The 25398-nt window shown below is 45.9% G+C and overlaps 1 protein-coding gene across 1 annotated transcript in view; it reads right to left on the reverse strand.

Annotated features, from left to right (window-relative positions):
• MTHFD1L (methylenetetrahydrofolate dehydrogenase (NADP+ dependent) 1 like) overlaps window positions 1–15769 on the reverse strand; it is a 225309-nt gene extending 209540 nt beyond the window's left edge. The window contains exons 1-5 of the mRNA XM_083176162.1: window positions 15474–15769; window positions 9302–9386; window positions 6093–6143; window positions 3068–3121; window positions 1011–1129 (exon numbers count right to left, since the gene is read on the reverse strand). Coding sequence (XP_083032288.1) covers window positions 1011–1129; window positions 3068–3121; window positions 6093–6143; window positions 9302–9386; window positions 15474–15592 — 428 coding nt within the window. The 5' untranslated portion in view covers window positions 15593–15769. The remainder of the gene's footprint in view (window positions 1–1010; window positions 1130–3067; window positions 3122–6092; window positions 6144–9301; window positions 9387–15473) is intronic.
• Window positions 15770–25398: the final 9629 nt, after the last annotated feature.

The raw sequence follows: 25398 nt of genomic DNA on the forward strand, positions 1-25398 counted from the left end.
CAAAACACTGCCATTATAAGAGGTTAAAGGTGAATATCATTATCAGGGTTATCACCTTTCACAAACTCTTTTCCTCACGTTTGGTGCAGTCAATGTTCCAACCCAGACTTCAACACATGCTGTGTACAGTACACATGGTTTGATAGAACATTCAATTTTGACTATGTTTAGCGCAGCATACCCTCCTTTCAACATTGTACTTGTATTTATGTGGGAGTGACTACCTACTATATATTTTTGGCTGCTGCTTGGCAGAAGGATTACTTTTGAGCGCCCCAGTAATAACTTGTTATCTTTCCTCACTCTTCGATTTTGACTATATAGTCAAAATGAAATGGAAATTTAATCAAAATCAAATGCACTCTCAAATGCTGTTAGCAGCATTTGATGCAGATTCGATCCCAATGCGCATTTACTTTAGGGGAATATTCAATGTTTTTTGCAAGCAGTGCTGTTGGAATGGCTGTTAAATACTGGCATGCGCTACATTAAATAGTCTATTCCTTATCACTTACATATGTGGAAACGCTAGTTTCCTAATGATTTAAGTAACGTACCCACTAATTATTAGGAGCCCGATATAGCTCTTTTCTATTTAGCAAACTCTGAAAGTTGCTAAGTTGTGAGGACAGCTACTCCGAATAGCAGCTCTGTTGTGATGAGCATCACTACCATAGAAGTATTTTTTAGATGGTGGCAGTTCTCAGAGCCCTCTGTGAAGGAGACCTGGAGGTTGCAGAGAGGGATCAGAGAGTATACTTTCCCCTCACAGCATGGCCTTTGACTATGAACATGCATGACCTCAGTAAGCAGGACGGCAGCCAGTAAGCATTACTGCTACTTCTAGAGAATGGATACTGATTGCTAGAATCCGCCACCACAATTCACAGCAATTAGGATATTTATTTATCGGTGGTCAAATGGCCCCAGATATTGAATAAGCCCCTAAGAATTAGGGTGAGAATTCCACAATAAACTGTATGTACATCATTTAGTGTACAAATACAAACCCATCCACGTCTTTGTCCGGTCTCACTGCATTTAGTACTCTGACGCTGGGTTCAGACAAATGAAGGACAAGCCCATGCACTTTTGGATCTTCATTAAGTTTCAAAATTTCATCAATAATCTGCAACGGGAAATAAAATAATACTTACTATATTATATACAGTTGTCCCACAAAAAAGGTAACAATGTCTTCAAAAGGCTGGGTAACAATAGAAATTTGGGACAGAAAATATGAGGCTGTTAAGTGTGACCTTTCTTCCAATTTTAAGGAAAAATGACCTAAAAGTATAGGAAAAGCAATAGTTTTCTCCTATTTTTATACAGCTACACCAGTGTGTAATATACAGTATGGCAATTAACCTCAACTTCTGTTTCACTATAGACTGTAAACTGGGCCTGTTGTCTGTCTGGCATTACCTAGTATTCATACCGTGTTAATCCCCAATTGTAAAATGCTATAGAGTATCGACTTTGCTATAAAACTAATACAAATAAATGAAAATGGTTGATGTGCAAAACAAAGTGTTAAGGCCCATACACACTAAAAGATTATCTTTCCAATCTGGCTGGTTGGAATGAAAATCTGGAAATTTCTGGGAACAAATTACAATCAACCACTAACAAACTACTCCCAAACGCTGGAAAATGGACAAAAGCAGTCATCTGCATAAAGGCTGCTTCTGAACAATATTGATAGCAATATCTTCTAGTGTGTATTCCTAATATATTTAACAATGAGTCCCCCCCCGTCCCCCCCCCCCGCTCATTGTTAACGATATTGACATTTTCTGGACATGCAGGTCAATCTGCCAATGCCATTTGCACCCGTCGTTCAATGTGGATGCACAATATCTTTCATGATCAGCTCAAGGGAAATTGTTCACCAATATCTTTCGTCTTTCATATCTTCTAGAGTGTATGGGCCCTTTATTGACCAATTTGTCTGTAGGACCAATCTGTGTCTGTTTCCCATGTTTAGAAGCAAATGGTCAATTGTCATTTGCTCCAAAATATTTCCAGATCTTCATTGCAATCAGCCAGATTGGAAAGATAATCTTCTAGTGTGTATGGGCCTTTATTTTACAGTTTGTTGCATTTAGGTCAACGGTCTAATGGACAGAAGTAGTAAGACCAGATAAACCCGCACACACAGAAAGTTCTATTGAATATACACAGATATAAAATATATACATAAGTCACATATTTGACTATATATATTAAATATTATTATATAAAGGGTGATTACCCAAAACAAATTGCCTTCCATCTCCTAGCACCAATGTAACACACAATACTTATTATAATCAAAATAATAAACGGAAAAAAGTAACATTACAAACGCTGTAGCAGAAGTAACCTCTGCATATTAAAACTGCAGGTAATGAGATGTACAGTAGGGGTATATTCAATTACAGTAGAAACTGCCGTTGTGTCGGAAGATGGCAGTCTCTGACCGATTTAGATCGGAAGAGGTTCTTACCTAGTCAATGCTGGCTGCTTATTTCTGACAGATCGAACTGCTCCGACCTGTATTAAACTAGGCTGATTGGCCAAATAGCTGCGAATCCACATGCTTTTGCCAGAAATGCAGCAAAATCTGACAGGTTTTGGCTCCGTTTCTGGCAATTTCAATCCGACTTGAAAAGATGCCAGATTGGAGGCAGATCCAGGCCTCATACCGTTGCTGCGCTAACCCGGTCCCGGTGCTGACCGGGTGAGCATCAATCAGCAGCCAAATACGACATTCGGATTTGGTCGCTGCCTGGAATAGGTAATATCGGATCCATTCCGGCAAAAGAATGTTGGAATGGATCCGACACTAATTCAATATACTGCATAGTCAGATAATAGAGTACTTTTGACCCAAAGAAATGTTGGAAAAATCAAACCCCTCATTGCTGGAAAGATGGAGTTTATGAAAATTCTAAATTTAGTACAGGAAATCTAGAAAAAAAAAACTTTTCATTAATTAACCACAGTGAATATACACAGGCATTACAGTTTTCTCTCCGTTATGTGAAGCATAGATATGCGCATAATCCTGAAATAAAATACTGACCTCTTCTTCACTGGTCCCACGGGGTAGACGTACATGAAGGGTATCTACACCAAGCTGTTACCAACACCAGGAAAAAACATATATATAGTTAAATGGTGTTTGCCTCAATTTAAATAAATCACTTTTAATAACTGCAATGACACCTCAGTTCAAGCTGGATGTGCCACCATTATACATTTTTAGCAGTATGGATGAGAGTACCAGCCATCTTAAATCAGCATAATGGGCGGGTTACATCAAAGCAAAAAATTCAGTCAATGCTGTTCATTCAGAGGTTTGGCTGCATTTCTCATATGCACCAGGCTCCAGAATGCGATATATTCCAAAGTTTCGACCCAGAAGACAAAGCCTATAGGCCTCTTATGGAAACATCGGTTCCATCCCAATATAACGTGTTGACAGGTGCATGCATATAGATAGGGCTCTAAGCTCATAAACCCGGAGATACTATCATACATAAAGGCCCCCATACACTATGCGATTTTCGTCCGATTTCATCCGATTTCGGCCCTTTGGGCCGATAAATCGGATGAAATCGGACGAAAATCGCATGTGTTTGACATCTGATCTGATCTGATGCGCGGTCCCGTGCGCATCAGATCGGATCAGGGCGTCGGACCTGCTGAAGATAAGATATATCGGAATCTGTGCACATCTTGGGTGCTTTTTAGCACCCACGATGTTTCAGATCCGATATATCTCCGGGTACCTCCCTCGGGCACTGTGGACCTCCTCCAGCCCCCAGTGTAGAAGCAGCAGCAGCTGTAACATGTCACAGGAAGTGACAGGCACCACGGGAAAAAAGAGGTCAGAGGGCGTCAGGGAGAATCTTCCGTGCTGCTGCTGCTGCTGCTAGATGTCAACTCAGCACACGCAGCAGAGCCCTCAGCCCGGACTCCCCCCCCCCCCTGCTCTGCTGATATATGACAGCACTCCCCCCTCTCCTCTGCTGCTGGATGAAGGCTCGGTTAGCAGAGCCCGGACTCCCACTAGAGTGTGAGGGTCTAGTGATGAGCAGGTTAGACGTTTTTGTTTTTTATCTGTGACTCATTTACTTGTTTGCTCTGTGTGTGTATGTATAATATATATATATATATATATATATATATATATATATATATATATATATATATATATATATATATATATATATCTCTCTATCACAGAGCAAACAAGTAAATGAGTTACAGATTAAAAAAAAGTCTCATCACTAGACCCTCACCACACTCTCTGTACCCTATAACTGTGCCCATACATGAATGGGGGGGGGGGGGAGAGAGATAGTGTACCACACTATATGTTCCCTTTAACCCGTCACTGGGCCCTATTTTCCCATGTACCAAGCCATATGCCCCCTATACTACAGTACATCGCTGAGCTTTTACCCCATGTAGCACACTCTATGCCCCCTATACCCTGTCACTGGGCCCTTATCCCCATGTACCACACTTTATGCCCTTTATTCCCTGTCACTGGGTCCTTACCCCCATGTCCTACACTCTATGCCCCCCATACCCGGTCACTAGGTCCTTAACTCCATATCAGGGCCGGTGCTACCCGCTCAGCACAGTCTGCAAAGCAGGTAGGCGCCGGCCCTTAAAGGCGCTTCCTCCCCTCCTCCAAGTCTGTACACTCAGTAGTGTAACTGCGGGCTGTGGGCTACTCAGTAGTGTAACTGGGCTGCTGGCTGCCGCAGCCTGCGCCTGTCAAAATATATGACAGGCAGCGGCAGGGCAGACACGGAGCGCTGCACAGGGGGAGTGGGGGCATTTAATTAAATTTCGGCACAGACCACGGCACTCTTTGCCGTTTTCAGCCTGCCGCTTAACTCACACTGTCCCGTGGCTCCCGCCCTGTTGTGTGCTGCTGCCCGGCTCCAGTCCTGCCCGACATCATTATGCTGTGACGGCACGCACGGAACTGGCCCCTCCCACCTCCAACATGGCGGCGCTGGGGAAGGTAGGTAGAGCGATGGAAGCGATTAGGGTTGCAGCTTTCTGATTGGTTATTTCTTCTTTCACTGTGGACACAGTGGTCTGAAAGCTACGTTTCGGTCTATTTAATGACCGTTTTCAAGCTCATATAAACAGTAAATGGTACATACCTAAATAATCTCCACCAACGCCGCGCCCAGGTCGTCAGCTCCCCGCTGCGTGTCCGAGTCCAATGACGTCACCGTCCAGCGATGTATACCTGCCAGTTTGGACAGTGACGTCATTGGACTCGGACATGCAGCGGGGAGCTGACGACCTGTGCTGGTGGAGATTATTTAGGTATGTACCATTTACTGTTTGTATGAGCTTGAAAACGGTAATTAAATAGACCAAAATTTAGCTTTCAAGCCCCTGTGTCTTTTGTGTGATAATGAGCAGAACAGTAATACCTGCAAGGTATAGCACCGTTTAGGCCACTCCCTAGAGCCATCCCATCAGATAAATCTCATGGCACATCCAATTTGCGTCAGATAAATCATGTGATTTATCTGACGCAAATTGGATGAAAAAAATGGCACATCAAGTGTCAAATTGTATGTAGGCCTCCTGGGAAGCTGCTGGGGAAGTTAAGGGGAAATCAGATGCAATTTTACAGGTCAGATAAATCTCATAGTGTATGGGGGCCTTTAGACAGCTGTTACCAGGAGAGGGTCATTTTATTCAAGGATAAGGCGTTAAATGATAAATGGCGTATGTATCTCATTCAAATTGTGATACGAGATGCATCCAGTCAAGTGTGTCTTATCTGGTAGCTAGGAAAGTACATTTTGCCGGCCCAGTTGCATCAGAACCTTTCCCAAACTCCGCTTATCTATACAATACTCAGGCTGTGGTAAAGATGGCACTGTACACACATCCCTGATGCCCACTCGCTCTGCAAGTCAACTATTTACTTTTATTAAATCTTTCTAGCTTTATAAAGATTGTCAACATCTTAATAATAACACTAGCAAAAATAGAAAATACATAGAACATAAATATAGAAAATATTGACATATTAAATAAAATAAAGAAAAAAAACACTGACTTACCTCTTGTGAAAGGTTTTTAGTTGCCTGCAAATTTAGGTCATCCACACTTGCCTTAGAGGTAAAATAAAAAGATTTGTCAAGAAAGCGTCCTACAAGTTCAATTTTATGCTCGATTCAGCATGTTATTACATGCAAAGGATTTTTAAATTTGAAAACAAAATTCTATGAGAAACAGGCTCATTGAACCCCAATGATTTATACAAAAGAAAGTACTGAAAACATTTACTTTCACTGCCTATGGGGAATGATTCCAAGGTGGACGCAGATCATGTCACACTGTCATTATACGGAGTGCAACTGAGAAATGATACTAATGTGGCAGCGATTACCGTGTTTCCCCGATAATAAGACACTGTCTTATTTTTTTGTTCCCCAACAAAAAACATCATAGGCCCTATTTTCGGGGTAGGGCTTATTTTAAAGCATCATGCCCCCAGTCCTTCTTACACAGCCCCCATTCCTCCTTTTAAAGTAACATGCCTGAGTCCTTCTTACACAGCCCCCATTCTTCCTTTTAAAGTAACATGCCCGAGTCCTTCTTACACAGCCCCCATTCTTCCTTTTAAAGTAACATGCCAGCGTCCTTCTTACACATCCCCCATTCCTTCTTTTAAAGTAACATGCCCGAGTCCTTCTTACACAGCCCCCATTCCTTCTTTTAAAGTAACATGCCCGAGTCCTTCTTACACAGCCCCCATTCTTCCTTTTAAAGTAACATGCCCGAGTCCTTCTTACACAGCCCCCATTCCTTCTTTTAAAGTAACATGCCCCGAGTCCTGCTCCTCACCAACAATACAGCACTTTTCAGTTCTTCTTCTTTTCCGCCTGCGCCACTGCTCCCTCTGTGTACAGCAGCCGCGTGATGTGCACAGTGACGTCACGCGCTGGGCGCAGTGCATCCCTGGGACCGGAAGCTGCAACAGCTTCTACGGTACAGTAGAAGCCTGTACAAGCAAGGCGGCGGTGAAGGGGGTTAGCGGGGGTGGAGATGGGGTTACAGAAGTTAGTGCACCCACTCGGCTTAGGGAAATTTTGATAGGGCTTATTTTCGGGGGAGGTCTTATTTTGGACCAGTGTCCAAAATCTGGGGTAGGGCTTATTTTCGGGGAAGGTCTTATTATCGGGGAAACACGGTAGTACAGAGACGCCCACCAGCTGCATCTCTAATTTTCTGCTTGGGTTCAAAGATCAACCCTATAGTTGCTCAGTACATCCATTGGAGCTAAGAATCCGGTTGCTGACTGCGGCATGCCGACATAACACTTGTGACATGACCATGTATAACTAGCCACCACCCCAGTTATCTCCCCGAAGGACAAGGGGGCGTCTTTCCAAACATTTGAGGGGCACCAGTCAATGTACTGGGTCAGGGAGCACCATATAGGATTGCCATGGGCAGTGTGTCTTTGAACAGAGGTAATCCCCATACTGCTCCACTTCCTCCCACCACATAACCCTTCGGGTTGGGATCGTTTGGTCGAATGCATTATGGTCGAATGTCATTACATCGAATCCATTAGGTCGAATTGCTAAAAGGTCGACATGATTCTATGTCGACATGGGAAATGGTCGAAAAGATTCTAGGTCGAAAGGTCATTAGTTCGACAGGTCATTAGGTCGACAAGGTCATTAGGTCGACCTTGTCTAGGTCGACATTCACAAAGTCGACATGGGGTTTTTCACTGTTTTTTTACCTGAATGTCAACACAGTCGACATGGACACAGTTTAAAGTGCACTGCATCCCCTCGCATCGCTCGCTGCGCTCGCGATGCGTCGGGCACGGTGCCTCGCTACGCTCGGCACACTATTTTATTCTCCCACCACGCCCTAGTGGATGGTAGGGCATGAAATACCGCCTGTCAGCACATGTCGGCTCAAAAAACAGTGAAAAACCCCATGTCGACTTTGTGAATGTCGACCTAGACAATGTCGACCTAATGACCTGTCGAACTAATGACCTGTCGACCTAGAATCATTTCGACCTTTTCCCATGTCGACCTAGAATCATGTCGACCTTTTAGCAATTCGACCTAATGGATTCGATGTAATGACATTCGACCATAATGCATTCGACCAAATGACCGCATTCCAACCCTTCTTAGGGGGGTATTCAATGTTCCGCTGCTATTCCCGACGGCATTAAAGAGGGATCACCGCAGAAGGAGCCCGACTTCAATAGCTGTTGGGCCCTTCTGCCAAAAACAGCCGTGGATTGTTGCAATCCGGCCGCAGATCGACAATCCACGGCCGTCTTAGCGGACACGCATACTTTTTGCTGACATTGAATCCCGCCTGCCGATTTGCTGTCAGTGTAAACAGGCCTGGATCACAGCTATCGGGAGGGATTGACAGCTATGATCCAGGATTGAATCCTCCCCCCCCCCCCCCAGTCTGCATCCTCGCTCCACCCCTACAACTAGCTCTGATCTCTACAGCAGATAGTTACTCTGGAATGGCCCCTCCTGCAGCCTTCTCAACTTGAACATCATATGTCCCCTGTTCCCCTCTTGCCCCTTTGCCCATCTCTGACCACACCTTAGAACCAAACCACCCCTCCATCCCTACGTATAGCACTAACTGCTCAAACCACCCCAATTACCACCAGGTACACCTGAAAATGTACCCTCTAGAACTGGGGTAGCCTAGTCCTCGAGAGCTACCATCAGTGCATATTTTGCAGGTCTCCTCACAGAATCACAAGTGAGCTAATTCGCTCCATCTGTGGATCTTTTAAAATGTGTCAGTGAGTAATGAGTGCAGCAGCTAGGTTGTCTGGAAAATGTGAATTGTTGGTAGCTCTCGAGGGCTAGGGTTGGCTACCACTGCTCTAGAAGAGCTAAGTCTCAATACCCTCCATGAATGTCCTCAGACAGGGTGGGACCTATGAGTGGATCATCTTCCAATAACAGCCACTCGCAGACGCGATCTAAGGACATACCCAGTAGGTCTGCAGCAAAAAGTACAGCAATAACATTACTTTATGCATTGAAGGAGACGGCGCCTATCTAAGCACCTGTCCAGGATGTGCTTTTTAAAACATCGGCCCTTAAATAAACTATAATTATGTACACATACACAGACACACACAGTATCTTTCTAGGGGTACCAAAATTAAATTTTATTGTGACCAAACATACTAGCAATCTTAAGGTTATATTTAAATGTCCAGTTGTAAAAACATTTTAGAACTGAGCTTCGGTCTACTTACCTGGATTATAGCGAGTACAGGCTTAAAGTCAGCATCTTGCTTTTGCAGGCTACTGAATGTATCTTTTGAGCGTTGAATTATGTTTCTGTATTAAAAAGAGAACAATTATTCAGATAAACTACATATAGGAAAATGCAGTACTTGTGTACTAGCACGGCGCCCATCGCATCGCAGACCATATCGCATGCGATGGTATGCGATATCGGCCAAAGTTGTACAATGGCATACAATTTAAAAATTGTATGCCATCGTATATGGCATACAATGCGATGCGATTATAAATTGTATAAGCACCCTAATGGGTGGTTACAATGGTTAAATGCACCCCCACGCCACCCCAAAGTATAAACTTGAACCCGAAGCGTGGCGAGCGCAGCGAGCCCGCGAGGGGCAGCGGTACGCGTCCTACGACCTTTTCATACCCCCACTATCCACGTCGGCGCGGAGTTGAGAATAGAAAGTGTGGTGAGCACAGCGAGCCACCGAGCTCGAAGCGTGGCGAGCTCAGCGAGCCCCGCGAGGGGACACTGATACCTTCACAGGTATCCGCGTCCCCTCGCGGGCTTCACAGGTATCCGCGTGTGCTCGCCACGCTTCGGGCTCGGTGGCTCGCTGCACTCGCCACACTTTCTATTCTCAACTCCACGCAGATGTGGATAGTGGGGGTATGAAAAGGTCGTAAAAGTATGAAAAGGTGCGCTCGCCACGCTTCGGGTTCACGTTTATACTTGGGGGGTGGCGTGGGGGTGCATTTAAGCATTGTAAGCACCCATTAGGGTGCTTATACAATTTAATATTGAATATGAGTTAAAATTGCGTCGCATCGCATGCCATCGGGTGTATGGCATGCGATTAAAAAAAATTGGGCGACTAATTATTGGGGCACCGTGCTAGTACACAAGTACCGAAAATGCCTTAGGTACCAATATTTAGTGTTTTTATTCGCAAACAGTTGATCCTTTTAATACAAAGTGATGGTAAAGTGCCAATACTTGTAAAGAAAGTACATTGTTGGAAGCACACCATCAATACTGCTATACAGTACCTTTTACCTTAAGCCTTTCCCCCAGTTTGACCACACCCACATAATAGATTTGAACTGTTTGGAATACAGCTCCCTTTTACCATTGAAGATTATCATTATTTTGGTTTGTACGGAGATTTCACAAAAATGCATAAAGAAAAACAAAGCTGTCCATGTGACAGGGAAAATCAGAATGACAAATAAGGGATATAAAAAAATTAAATGAAATAAAAATTAAATAATAGCCATTGATGTATCTGCAATATTTGCAAGATAACACAATAGTAAGCACAAGATATCACTGGGAACCAGTTAAAATGACTAAAGTGTCATGGTAGCAGGGATGGTAAAAAAAAAAATAATAATCAGCTTTTTTTGGTTTAAAGTCATTTTTTTTGCAATAACATTTTAATAAAAAAAAAACGAAATAATTTTTGTTACAATAATACTATGTATTAGAAACATTTATTCCAAAGGCTTTTATATAATTTATTTTAAATCTTTCAATAAAACCAGTTTTAGACTAAACAATGATATCACGCAAAAGTACTTTTCAGGGAAATGCACAAACACAAAAAAAAAAAGGAGTTAAGCATTAGCACTTGATAGGTCACTGGCATTAAACATTTTGAATAAAAACAATGGTTTAAGATGCCTTTTCATTTCCCAGTCAGTTTCAAAACTTCGAATGAACTGAACCAAAAGAGGAAAAAAAATTCTTTCTACCCTAGCTGATGATAATTGAGTAATCAGAATATATATATATTTGGGGTTGTGCGGGTGGCACTCTCGGACTTAAATGCGGTGTTGGCTATGAAAGACTGAGCCATCTGGCAGTCGGTTCAGTCTTTCATAGCCAACGCCGCATTTAAGTCCGAGAGTGCCACCCGCACAACCCCAAATATCAATTCCAAACCAGGAGAAGGCACCACACACACAGGCGTCACTCCGGGACTTGCGTGAAAGATATTTAATGTGAGGCGGTCAATGCCATTTCGGGTCTTACCCCGTCGTCAGGACCAAAGCTTTTTTTTTTAGCTTTGGTCCTGACGACGGGGTAACACCCGAAACGGCGTTGACCGCCTCACATTAAATATCTTTCACGCAAGTCCCTGAGTGACGCCTGTTCTTTGCACCGTATATGTGGTGGATTCCCCACCAAGAAGGCACCCGGGCAATTAATAGTAGGAGTGCTGGACATCCTTGGGATAGATAGATAGATAGATAGATAGATAGATAGATAGATAGATAGAGATTTTTTTTTTGTAAACCATATGGTAAAAACCACAGTGGTTTAACCCTTTGAGTGACAACACTGCTGTGAGAGATCCTCAAAATATCCATTAAAAATGCCAGCGTCGCACACAGCGACTGTTTTTTTTGGGTGCAATGTTTAAATAAACCTTAACTAATTGACTGGGCTGTAGTCGTAGTTATTTATAATGTTAGCCATCACTTGACACTCCACTCCACATCCCAGCATGCTCAGTTTCAGCATGGCCAAATAGTAAATCTATAGCAGGGCATGCTGGGATTTGTAGTTCAACAGCTGGAGTGTCAAGGTTAGCCATCACTGCCCTAGTGCATGTTGACATTTTTGTCTGTGTCGACACATTGACAAGTGGACATCAGGGTGTACATTGCAAAGAAACACTAGAGCAGAGAAGTTGTGTGTGTGTGTGTGGGGGGGGGGGCAGGGATTAACTGGACCAGGAAGTCTGAGGGGATGCCAAATTTTGATTGACACCAAAAGACTTATATACCTTGCTGTTACTGCCACCAATAACCATGATATGTCACCCTGCTCTATTAATGGATATCTAATTGGCTTTTGAAGCCAGAGCAGAGGCATCAATCCTTGCTTCAAATGCATCCAGTGTTGCAGCTACTAGGAGTGTTGGCTCCCTCAAGGATGTCCAGCAGCAATAAATTGGGCAGGTGGGCAGACAGATGATGGACTGCCAGCATTCCTGCTATTTCTAGAGCTGCTGACTTTCCAGTCTACTTGCTGCAGAAATTCTTCAATACTTAAACATAGAGAAAAAAAAAATTTGCCAGCGGATAAGAACTACTTGGCCCATCTAGTCTGTCCTGTTTTTACCTTTTGGTAACCTCAACTCTATTCGATCCTTATGCTGGGTACACACCAGGACGACAAGGGTCCGATCCCATCAATCTAGATCCAATTCCGACCGACTGGATGTAGATTGTATGTTGATTGGGCCCTTTTCTGTCCTGTTCCGATCGGATGCGCGGCCCTGCGGGTCGGTCGTTATTGAGATCCTACCTGCAGCAGGTAGGATCTGAAAACGACCATACACCCGGGTGCAGGTCGCAGTTGGATCGGAACCCACTCACAATGCACATCGTGAGCGGGTTGTGCGCTCAGCGTGATCATGAGCGGGTCGGACGAGACACTGACGACCCGCTCACGATGTGCATCGTGAGCGGGTCGTCCTGGTGTGTACTGGGCATTACTGTAGTTTAGAGAAGTGTTTGCAGAAGCACATGAGATCAAAAACTCTTGAACTTTCTAGGTTGTAATGAAGTTCCAATTAGCTCCAGAATCTATTAAGGCAGTGGTTCCCAACCCTGGTCCTCACGTACCCCCAACAGTGCATGTTTTCCAGGTCTCCACACAGAATCACAAGTGACATAATTAGTTCCACCTGTGGATCTTTTAAAATGTGTTTGAATAATAAGTGCACCTGCTGGGTGACCTGGAAAACATGCACTGTTGGGGGTACTTGAGGACCAGGGTCGGTAACCACTGTATTAAGGCCTTTGGCGGACCAGTGGGTTTCTCTAACGTTAAAATATTTTTTATTCAAGTACTGAATACCTGACACCTACACAGTGAAATCAGCCATTCTGTGGGCTGAATCAATGCTGGTGTAAATTCCACCTATTCATTTAGTAGGAATGCTATAGCATAATTGGTGACTGGACTGTCCCCTCCAAAAGGGGGAAGCAGGCTCAGCGATGGGGGCAATGGCAAATTTATATAACATAATTTTAATATTACATTATTCTCATTTTGATATGTTATTGGCCTATGTATATTATTGGCTTGTTAATTTGATTGGGCTTCTTCTATTTGACAAAACACGTTGGGTGCTGCCTCTGACTACCTCCTACCAAAAGTTCAGCCGCCTCATGGTTTTTGTCTTTTTTTATCCTAATTTTTTTTACCCTCATTTGCATATTATAGACACAAAGTGTTTTATCCTATTTATATTTGTTCCTGTATTAATAAAACCCCCTTTATTTTATTGACATACTTTGTTTCCAGTATGTGGCAGGTATTCAGAAAGGATGTTGAATGAAAAAAGAATCAAGAATTCTAATATATGGCACAGAATGTGAATAAAAATCCATACACAATGAATAATATGCGGCCGCCTGATCGATATTGATGCCGATATAATTAACTATATCGTTCAGTGCTGTCACTAAGACCCCCCACTGAGTATACAATCACTGACTATATCGTCAGACGAGACTACATGTTCAAATGTTCAGGCATATCGTTAATGATATACTGGTACACTCTGAACGCTATGTATGCCAATATCATTAATGATATGATTATCGTGCATATCGTTCAGAAACATTGTGTAATTGTGCGTAAGGGCAGCACAGTAGATGGCAAATGTGTATCAGTATAGTAAACAAAAACATGTAGAAGCCAGTAATAGAATTTGTCTAGGTACACTGCCATGATAAATAGCACACTGACCCTAATACAGGGATACCCAGGTAATGTGCCAAAGCAATCAGACACCTGGCAATATCTGTATTCCCGTTCACAAATACTATACTAGGTCACTGGCATATACCCAGATGCCTCATACTAAGCTTAACCCCCTCTTATAAACCTTTTGCACAATGTTAGATCCTGTACAGTGGGATAGGGGGCTAGATTCTCTAAGCTTCAAAAGTGATAAACAGCCAGCCAATCAGCTCCTACCTGCCATGTCACAGACTGTGTTTGAAAAATGTCACAGGAGCTGATTGGCTGGCTGTTTATCACTCTCCATTTTATCACTTTTGAAGCTTAGAGAATCTGGCCCGTAGTCTCTAAAGCTCAATACACACAGAACGATTCGTCACTCTGCAATTTGGTCGCTGAGCGACCAAAATGCTGAGTGTCCCTTTTTCATCCGTGACCAGCGCTAGTCGTTGATGAAAACAAGACACTCTGGGCTGGTCGCGTGAGCACACTCTCAGCGACAGTCACCCTGTACGCATCGGGAGCTTTAGCATTAGGTCGACACGAGTTTTTCACGTTTTTTCTTTTGTCAAAAAGGGGACATACTAAAAGGAATGACAGTGGAATGACAGTCTGGTCTGCTGAAAAGGAATGGCAATTGACTATGAAATATACATATAAATGTCATTTTCTCCCATTATATCCAATTGGCATTCCTTTTCAGCAGCCCAGACTGTCATTCCTTTTAGTACATCCCGTAAAAAAGGGTGGTTTTTCACACTTTACCATCCAAGTGGACATTGACATATAATAGTGTGCCGAGCGTAGCAATGCACCATGCGAAGGCATGTTGTACATGTCGACTTTGACAATGGCACACAAAACGCATGTCAACCATATACTTATGTTCACTTATTGCATGTGTCGACCTAGTGACTGTCAACCTAAACACTGTCATCCTAAGTTATGTAAACCCTATGACCCATACCCTGTACAGTTATAGAAACTACCACACTGCCTCCCAATACTAATATTTTACCATTTTATGATACATGACGACGCATACTCTGACTCTGGGCATACAGTATAATAGATGTATACATGCTCACACTGTACAGTGCACAGGAAATTATACACAAGCACAGTGATAGTATGAAGCTGATTCTATAGGTAAAGCTGGAACCTCTAGTTTTGTCCCTTCTATGAGTAGGCAGCTGAATAAATGCTGTCGAACTAAAAGTCTCAGCGCTCTCTCTGCAATACAATCCAGGCACTGTCCTGCTCTAGTCCCCAGTATAATGCCGACTCTGACTGTACTACTACCTACTTCTATGGGAGCCCCCACCCGTGCCAGCCCGACAGAACAGTTGCTATATCCACATGCCCTGGCTGCGTCACGGTCTCACATCCCACTGACAACTTTCCACATCGCGTACCCGTGCAGCTCCTGTGCACCGCTCCACGCAGGGGACGAAGATGATGAGGAGGACAGTGCCCGGCTCAAGCAGCCATGGCCGGGGAGCAGGCTGTGGTGAAGGCGACGGAGCAGCAGCATGGTGACAGACAGGAGAAGCCAGCACTGACTGCTGTAGCTGATCACACTGTGGATAGAAGAACACGCGTCGCCAGCCAGATCCGGAGCGCCGCGCGCCCCGAGCGGCCAGTCTCCTCCCCGGCAGGAGGTGGAGCTGCTGCTGCGTGTTCCACTTCCCAATCCCCTCCACAGTGTTTGTGTCAGTCTGTCATGCTTCGGTCTGATGTGCTGTGACTGGCCTGCTGTCCCTGCTCACGGAGGATGACACGATCCGGGGTCCCTGTACTGCTGTGGTGCAAGTGACGGGGGCAGGCTGGATTGGATCCTGGCAGGTTCTGGCATGTTGGAGTGGTGAATTCCAAATTGGCAGATTAGAAATGATAGCGACAAGGCTTGGGCACTTCCTGCACTTCAAATAGTTTACTACTATCGATGGCTGGGTGCAGAATCGCCATCGATGGCGTCTGCACCGATGGCTATCCCTTATTTTCCCCAATGTGCTGGGACCCAGAGCATAGCTCTGCCCCCAACACCCATTAAGTCCCACTACCAGGTTCCGATTGGCCCATGGGCCAGTCAGTCAAAGAAAATGGATGACCATCAATAAGTAAAAACCATCGATGGGCATCCAATAGTATGCTACCATCGATTATTATTTGTGCCATCAGCATTGTCAATGGCTGCCATGCCATAGCCATTGACGATGATCACAATGAGGGCCATCCCTACACTAGCATTCTGGGAAGTATATACAGCAGAGGGAGAATCGGACTCCGTGTAGGAATGACCATCGCAATGATCGCCAGCAATGGTTGACATTGATGGTGATAGAAACTTATCAATGGCAGCATAATATGTAATGGATGACTATCATTGGTTTAACTATTGATGATCATCCATTTTCTTTGACTAACTGGCCCATGTGCCAATTAGAACCTGGGGTGGGGCTTCACGGGTGTCAGGGCGGAGCTATGCTCCTTGTTCTATCTAGCGCCTTCAGAAAAATGAACAACAACAAAAAAACTAGTTATGCTGCACCATCAATGTAAGGGAACCATCTGATTCCCCCCATCAATGGCAAACTGTTCTACATCAGGAATAATAAACCATTGATGTATATAAATCATTGATGGTTAATAGCCATCACTAGCTCCATGTCTGTACTGAGAGAGTGTGTGTACAGAATCATATGTGCAACAGGAGTACAAAACAGCAGTTCCTAGAAGACACTTTATCCACAGAGAAAAGAAAAACACGGCCCCAAAATATAATTCACAGAATCACATCTACACTATATACACATAGTAAAGAAAGGGAAAGACACTAATCCCCCTATTAAATCAAGATAGACAATCTTCATAATGGACGCAAAGGCCGGAAGGAAGGAAAATAGGACTAAAAGAAAGAAAACAAATATATAAAGACCCATAGGGCTATAAATATAAAAGGGAGAGAAGAATAACACCTCTTTCCTTGCTCTCTCAGAAATATATGTATGCAAATGAATATGTATATGTAAGTCTATGTTCATGAAATGAAAATTATGTACACTCTGAGAGAATGGAATATAAATGTTTAATGTGAACGCTGAAATGCCTATATATTTCTCTTTCGATGGTCCTGGTGACACAGCTCAACATTGGGATGTAGGAGGGTCCGTAGGAGCCAGGCACCTATCCTAAAGCTTTTGGAGGGTAGGCTCCTCCCTTCTGCATCCCAGACTCCTCATTTCGTGTTAGGTGCCCACTGGAGTGGGTGCTATTCTAAAGGGCTGCTGGAGCAGCCGAAGGATTAGAGTTAGTTAGGAGTTTTTTATTTTATTAACTTTTACACTAGCTAGGTAGGCGCAGTGTGAGGATTCTCACTGAATCCTTGCACTGACAGCGCAGCAGGAGCTGACAGAAGCGCGTCCTGTCAGCTCACTGTGCACGGGTAAGACGCTGTCTGGTCTCCCTGTGCAGCGCTTACAGCTTTTATTAAGAAGCTCTGAAACCGGCTTCACGCTAGGTGGGATCATGGGGGACAGGCGCTCCATGATGGCGGCGGCCAATTTCTGCGGAGCTTACACACTGAGCTCCTATATGAGAGGACAGCAGTGTGTTACAGGCATGTTCCAAATGGTCCCCAGCAGAGGGGGAGACACTGGAACTTGGAGATCCTGCAGTGTGAGCGGCTGTCTGGGGGTGGTTGGCGCCAAAAGCCACGGACCCCGCAGCAGCAGGGACTTGGTCTCTTCCCTCACTCTGTTTGGCACCATTCGGAACGCTTGCAGCAGAGCTGAGCTGGCTGACAGATCCTGGCAGAGTGATTGGATTTCCTGGGCATCGTTTTCCCCACTGTGAACGCTTCAGACAGATAAGTGACTGAGTACATTGGCTCTGTATAAAACGCCTGTACATTTTGCGCTGTGACTGTGTTAATTTTACATCATGTCTGAGCAACAGTCTGTGGCTTTGGGGGAGGGAGCCCTTAATGCATTGAGCGCCTGCAGTGTTTGTACACTGAATTTTGTCCCTGAGCAGATAGCCAAGGGGGGCTTGTGTATTACTTGCGCTGCTGTGAGACCCATGGGGAGTGAACCCCAGAGGGAAGAGCAATCGGAACCTGCGTGGGCCAGTGCCCTGGGCAGGTCTGTTAATGCCTTAGTGCAATCGCTGGACAGGCAGAGTGATGTGTTGGTACAGATGGAGCAGGTCCCATCCTGGCTGGCGGATCGCCAGAACGTCTGCGCTGGCGACCCGCCAGCAGCCGCGCCAGCGAATACACTGAGACGCGCGTGCGTCTCACGTGCACGCGCGACGGAAACCCTGTCCGTCTCTGCCTCAGGGAGACGGACAGGGTTAGGGGGGGATGCGGGCAGGTGGCGGGGTCCCCGGGTTACCGCCGGCAAGCCGGCGGGGACCCGGGGGAACGGATGGAAGCGCTGTCGGAAGGGGACGCGCGCGCGTCCCCTTCTCACCATGGCGCTGGCGGGGGATGGCAGCTGGCGACGCCAGCGCCATCCCCTGCCAAGATGGGACCTACCCCATCTGTAGCTTCCCCAAGACCTATGTCATCATCTCAGCAGTCCTCTGGCTCCTTGCCTCTGACCCAGGCAGATCCTGGCTTCTTACAGTTCATGCAGGATACTGCTAAGGGGATCAGCAGGTTTAATGATTTGTTAGACAAATTTGATGGTGATACTGTGGGGACCTCTAAAAGGTCTTATTCAGTGCCATTGCTTGTTGCTGAAGAGGAGGGAGAGTACAAAGACATCCCCTGGGATCAGGGTGATGACTCTGAGGATTCCTTGGCCTCAGGGGTGGAGGATTTGATTACTGCTGTTAAACAGGCTTTGAACTTGTCTGTGGAGGATAAAACTCCTGCAAAAGGTGTTTTTAAAAGGCAGCGTAAGGAAACTGTTACCTTTCCTGCGGATGAAGGTTTACAGGATTTATTGGAAGGGGCTTGGAAAACGCCCGATAAAAGGCTGCAGATGCCTAAGAGATTTTTAAGTCTATACCCCATGCCTGAGGCTCATGCAGACCTCTGGGAAAAAGTTCCAGTGGTAGATGCTTCTGTGGCACGGCTTTCTAAAGCCACGGTGCTACCTGTCCAGGGGGGGGGGGGGCAGCCTTTAAGGACCCCGTAGACAAGAAGCTGGAAGGTAACCTCAAGGCAATATTTGAGGGGGTAGGCTACACTTTACGTCCTCTTATAGCATCAGCCTGGGTCTCTAAGGCCATGATTGTGTGGGCCAATGACCTGTGTACAATTTTACATGCTGATCCATGTGTGTTGCTGCTTGCTGAGAAGCTTAAAGCAGCTGCGGAGTATGTGCTTGAGGCTGAGGAGGAAGCTCTCAAAATGGCTTCCAGAGTTTCCACAGTGTCCGTCAATGCCAGGAGAGTGCTTTGGCTTAAAGCCTGGGAGGCGGATAATGAATCAAAAAAGACCTTAGAGGCATTAGCTTTTAAAGGAAAACTGTTGTTTGGTTCAGAGCGGGAAGAAATTATTAAGCAGGCCACGGGAGGCAAAAGTACCTTCCTGCTGGTTCCTGCAGCTAAGCAGGCCTCAAGGTTTTCTGCTTTTAGGCCGTCCTTTCGGCCCTCCCCTAGAGGGGGTGCGTCCTTTCGAGGACAGTCTTTTAGGGGAAAGTCAAAGTTCGGTTCCTTTCATAAGAAACCAAGCACCAAAGGAGAGGACAAGCCCTCCGCATGACTACCTGGGGAATACCCCAGCAGTGGTCAAGGTGGGGGGGGAGTCTGAGATGGTTCAGGGCTGCGTAGGCATTGTTGGACCGGGATTCCTGGGTGCTAGACATTGTATCCCAGGGTTACAGAATTCCCTTCAAAGGTCTTCCTCCGAGAAGATTCGTTCCTACACCACTGCCAAAGGAGTCGCGGATCCGTGTTGCTCTTTTGGTGGCGGCTCAATCTCTCTTAGAGAAAGGGGTGGTTATCCCGGTCCCTCGAGCAGAGTGGAAGAAAGGCTTTTATTCCACTCTGTTTTTGGTGCCCAAGCCAGATGGGTCTTTCAGACCAATCTTAAATCTAAAGTCCTTGAATCTCCATCTGTGGGTAGACCATTTCAAGATGGAATCTCTACGGTCTGTGCTGCTAAGCCTGGACCAGGGAGAATTTTTGGCGTCCATGGATGTCCAGGACGCATATCTTCATGTGCCAATCCATCCGGAACATCAGGCTCTCTTGAGGTTTGTGATAGGAGACCTGCATTTGCAATTCCAGGCGTTGCCCTTTGGTCTGGCCACAGCACCAAGGGCATTCACCAAAATAATGTCAGTAATGGCGGCGGCCCTCCAACTGACGGGAATCACTGTGATTCCGTATTTGGACGACCTGCTGTTCAAAGCAGAGTCGGCGGAAAAGTTGCAGAGTCATTTGGCAGAAGCCATCAGGTTTTTGCAGGCTCACTGTTGTCTTTTAAATTTACAAAAGTCTCAGTTGGTGCCGTCACAGAGACTCCAGTTCCTGGGAGTTGTCCTGGATACCCATCTACATTGGGTATTCCTACCAGAGACAAAGGCCAGGGACCTGGCCTCCTTGGTGCGGGAGATCCTGGCGTCTCAGAGCCCATCGGTTTGGAGGTGTCTCAAACTGTTGGGGAAAATGGTGGCGACTTTCGAGACGCTACAGTTCGCCAGGTTCCACTCTCGAGTGTTCCAGTGGAACATCCTGACATCTTGGTCAGGGAATACTCAGACCATGAAGTCAGAGCACATAGTGTTGTCTCCAGAGACATGGTCTTCCCTGCATTGGTGGATGGAGGTGGATTCCCTTCAGTGGGGTCGGTCTCTGCAGTCCTGGGACTGGCTGGTAGTCACTACCGACGCCAGTCTCAGGGGCTGGGGGGCAGTGGTTTTGGACCTGCGCCTCCAGGGCTTATGGACCTCGGAGGAGTCTGCCTTGCCGATCAATATCCTGGAACTGCGGGCTGTGTGGAAATTGATCTCTCTGGCAGGAGAAAGATTGCAGGGTCTTCCTTTAAGGATTCAGACCGCCAACGCCACGGCTGTGGCGTACCTGAATCATCAGGGAGGCACACGCAGCAAGCTGGCCATGTGGGAGGTTTCCTGGATCTTCTTGTGGGCGGAACAGAATGTTCCAGCGTTGTCAGCGATATTCATCCCGGGGGTGAAGAATATCGAGACCGATTTCCTGAGCAGGGAGGAGCTGCTAGAAGGGGAATGGAGCCTGAACCCACAGGTGATTCATCAGATTACACTGAAGTGGGGAACTCCGGAGGTGGACCTGATGGCATCGAGGTTAAATCATCAGGTGCCCAGGTTCTATGCCAGGACAAGAGATCCACTGGCTGAAGCAGTGGATGCAATGACTATTCCCTGGGAGGGGAATCTGCTTTATGCCTTTCCGCCGTTTCCAATGCTGGCGAGAGTATTGAAAAGAATCCAGTCCCAAGGAATTCCAGTGATTCTAGTAGCCCCGGATTGGCCAAGGAGGTCCTGGTACTCGAGGCTTCAGAGATTGTCTGTGGACTCGTGGCGTCTACCTCTGAGGTCAGATCTGTTAAACCAAGGGCCCTTACACATGGATTCAGCTCGGCTAAATTTGACGGCTTGGCTATTGAAACCGCCATCTAAAAGAACAAGGGTTTCTCGGAGGCTGTGGTTAACACCATGGTAAAAGCTAGGAAGTCAGTGTCTTTAGCAAACTATTATAGGGTCTGGAAGACCTATATTAGGTGGTGTCAAAGGCAGAAGTCACATATATCGCGGTTTCGACTTTCAAAATTGTTGGAGTTTTTGCAGGATGGTTTTTCGTCTGGGTTAAGCCTTCAATCACTCAAGGTACAGATATCGGCCTTGTCGATTTATTTCCAGAAAAGGATAGCTTTGCTACCGGAGGTGCAAACTTTCCTGCAAGGGGTTTCACGATTGAAACCTCCCTACAAGCAACCAGTGGCTCCATGGGATTTATCGCTGGTACTGGAGTGTCTTCAAAAAGGCGCCCTTTGAGCCGCTGAGGTCGGCTGACCTTAAGTTCCTTACATGGAAGCTTGTATTTTTGTTGGCTATTGCGTCAGCAAAGAGAGTATCAGAGTTGGGAGCGTTGTCATGCAAGTCTCCTTTTCTTAATTTTCATGATGACAGGGCTGTTCTTCGAACAGTACCCCAATTTTTGCCAAAAGTAGTCTCTGCTTGTCATCTGAATCAGGAGATAGTTCTGCCTGTGTTTCAACCCCCAGAGGGTTCAAGAAAAAGGGACAAATTGAGGAATTTGGATGTTGTGTGCGCCTTGCGCATTTATGTGGACAGGGTGAAGGGTGTCAGGCAGACTGACACTTTGCTAGTCTTGTATGATGTGCACAAGATTGGTTGGCCTGCCTCTAAGCAGACCATTGCTAGGTGGTTGTGTTCTGTCATTGCCTTTGCATATACTAAGGTTGGTAGGCCTATGCCGGCCAGGATTAATGCGCATACCACCAGGTCGGTCGCCACCTCTTGGGCGGTTCGACATGGGGCCACAGCTGAGCAGGTTTGCAGGGCCGCCACTTGGTCATCTGTTCACACTTTTGCCAAATTCTATAGGTTCCATGAGTTCGCGTCGAAGGACGCATCATTCGGGCGAGCAGTGATGAGAGCTGCAGACCTGAGCGTACCCACCCAAAGGACCGGCTCTGGAACGTCCCAATGTTGAGCTGTGTCACCAGGACCATTGAAAGAGAAAAAGGGATTTTTGTAAGAACTTACCGTTCGAATCCCTTTCTCTGATATGGTCCTGGTGACACAGTGATCCCTCCCTTACGCTCAGTAAGTATGCCAGGTTCATGATGTTTCATGTTATATATGGTTGAGAAGTTATTTTTTGAGATTGTGCATATAATATGTGCAGGCATTTGTACTGAGTTAATGTATTCCAGTGGCTTTGAAAGATTGAACTGAGGAGTCTGGGATGCAGAAGGGAGGAGCCTACCCTCCAAAAGCTTTAGGATAGGTACCTGGCTCCTACGGACCCTCCTACATTCCAATGTTGAGCTGTGTCACCAGGACCATACCAGAGAAAGGGATTCGAACGGTAAGTTCTTACAAAAATCCCTTTTTTTAAATGTATTCACTAACAGTAATGGGTATTTTTTCTCCACAAAATGAGCACCGTGTATATCTGTGCTTGTCCTTCATATTTGGAATTTTCTTGACAATTCCTCTTTAGGCTAATGAATTGAGAGTAAGGTATAACTGTAAAAATGGATTTAACTATTACTGTCCACTTTATATGAGTGCATGTCTAAATTTTGTGCCCCAGGCAACAGTTACTCGTGTCCAAAACCAAATCTAATACTGGGGTCTGGTGGCATCCCAGTGGTGGATACTGTTGCCAATACATATTGGGGGTCATTCTGATTCATTCACATTCCTGCATGTTCAGTCCCGTCATAATGTTTTGGGACTGTGCATGCACAGTTCCCCTTTGCGAACAGCTTCAGCGACTTGCAAAGTTGCTGAGCCCTTCGCAAACAGTGGGACAGGCCAGGGGCGGGCATCGGCAGGGACGAGATCACCCATGGGAATGCCCAGCGTTTTATGGGCGTTCCCATGGCTACGTGGGCAGGATGATGTCCATTAGTAATCATCCACTATCAAATGTTTTTTTCTACCCACCCACCTGTGCGAACTGCGGGCACGTAGGTCAATACTTAATCGCAGCTGCAATGATCCCAGAGTCTTCGGGTCCGGCACTGCTGTCAGAGGTCCTCCCCCGCAATGGCCGGGTCCATCTGCGTTTTTTCCGGCACTCACTGGATCCACCCCTGAAATGCCGGACAGCTGTCAATTATGTTGTGAATGGCCAACAATAATTGCCATTGCTGGCTTTGTTCGCAGGGGACCTTGCGCATGCCTACAGTATTCCGTGCGCATGTGCGATCTTTCAATAATCGGCAGGGCTACTGCCTTCTCAAAGCTGCTTGTTCAGCTGTCATTGAGCTCCTGCTTCCTTTAGGGCTGGTGATGGAACGGCACCTCTGTGATGTCAGAGGACAGGGCTAATGAAGCATTTGATTGCGCAGTGTACCATTTATCCCAGGCACCTATGATGCTGCAAGAAGGGGTAAACGGAAGTTGCATTTGAGAGGGCACGGATCACAGCTGGGGCGGGGCCTTGGATGTCTGTGGCAGGCTGCTGGAGCAGGAAAAAAAAATGTTTTCCTAGCTACAACAGAAGCCCTGCAGATGCTATTGGCCTATTTCGATGGGAAAGCCCGGAGCTGCAGTTTTTACTTTTTTTTAATAATCTGGCCCTGGCTGTATCCTATTAGCCCTGATGTATTTTCAGCCTATAAAAATGGTCAGATATCGCGATTAATGACTGATGGTCATTATAGCAGTATCCAATTAGTGGCCATTTTTAATCAATCGAAAATTGACCCATGATCAGGCAGAAACACAGGGGTCAGGGATAAGTGCCCAATACCATGTGTTTTTTTCCCACAGACCTCTGCTTATTGGGGATTAGGCTTCACATGCCTCAGGCACATGAAGCGTAATACCTGATAATAGCATGTATCAGAGCTAAGGAATGCTGAGACTACTGCCAATAGGATAGCACCTTAAACGTACTGTAATGTCTAAAACTGAGACGGGTTTAATAAAACACTATGTAGAAAATGTATCTCTATGTGTTGAACATTTCATCATATTGAATGACTCAAGTTGGCAATATGTTACCATATTGTGCTATTTTGCATGATATGGCAGTTTATGTTTCCCCAAATCAATCCTGGTCATCCAATCAATTCATATTGTATTGCCTAGCATGTTTGTTTCCATGATCTGCGTGTACAGTCTTCAAACTGCCCAAACAGTGTTGTCCGAGATCTGGCTGCTTGGACTGGCTAGATCTCTCATTTGTTTGGTATACGGTCATTAGTTTAACAGTCAGGGTATGGGTCATAGGCAGTGGTGGTTTATACATATAGGCTGCAGCCCCCCCCCCCCCCCCCCCCTAGGTAAAATCAATTCACTCAAGGCAAGCCATTGGGAGGTGTTCCCACCCTCTGGGATGCCTCTATGGGCTGCTGCATGGCAGCCCATAAAATCCAGGGTCTGCACATGCGCAGTACCTAAGGCAGTACTGTCCATGTGCTGGTCCCTATATTGTACAGGCTCCAGGACTGTACAATATAGGGACCTTCACTTCTGGGGCTGTTGCCGAAGCAGTCCATAGAAGCTGGCTACATGTGCAGTACAGAGGTACTGGGCATAGGCCAGTCCCGGTGCCTGTCATCATTGTACAAGCACTGGGAACAATGCAGCGGGGAGAAGCAGTGGTGGCAGGAGGGAGCTGGTATCGCAGCCCCCCTTCCTAGCA

The sequence above is a fragment of the Crinia signifera genome, chromosome 3, assembly GCF_055691185.1.
Source record: "Crinia signifera chromosome 3, ASM5569118v1, whole genome shotgun sequence".
Taxonomy (NCBI): Eukaryota; Metazoa; Chordata; class Amphibia; order Anura; family Myobatrachidae; genus Crinia; species Crinia signifera.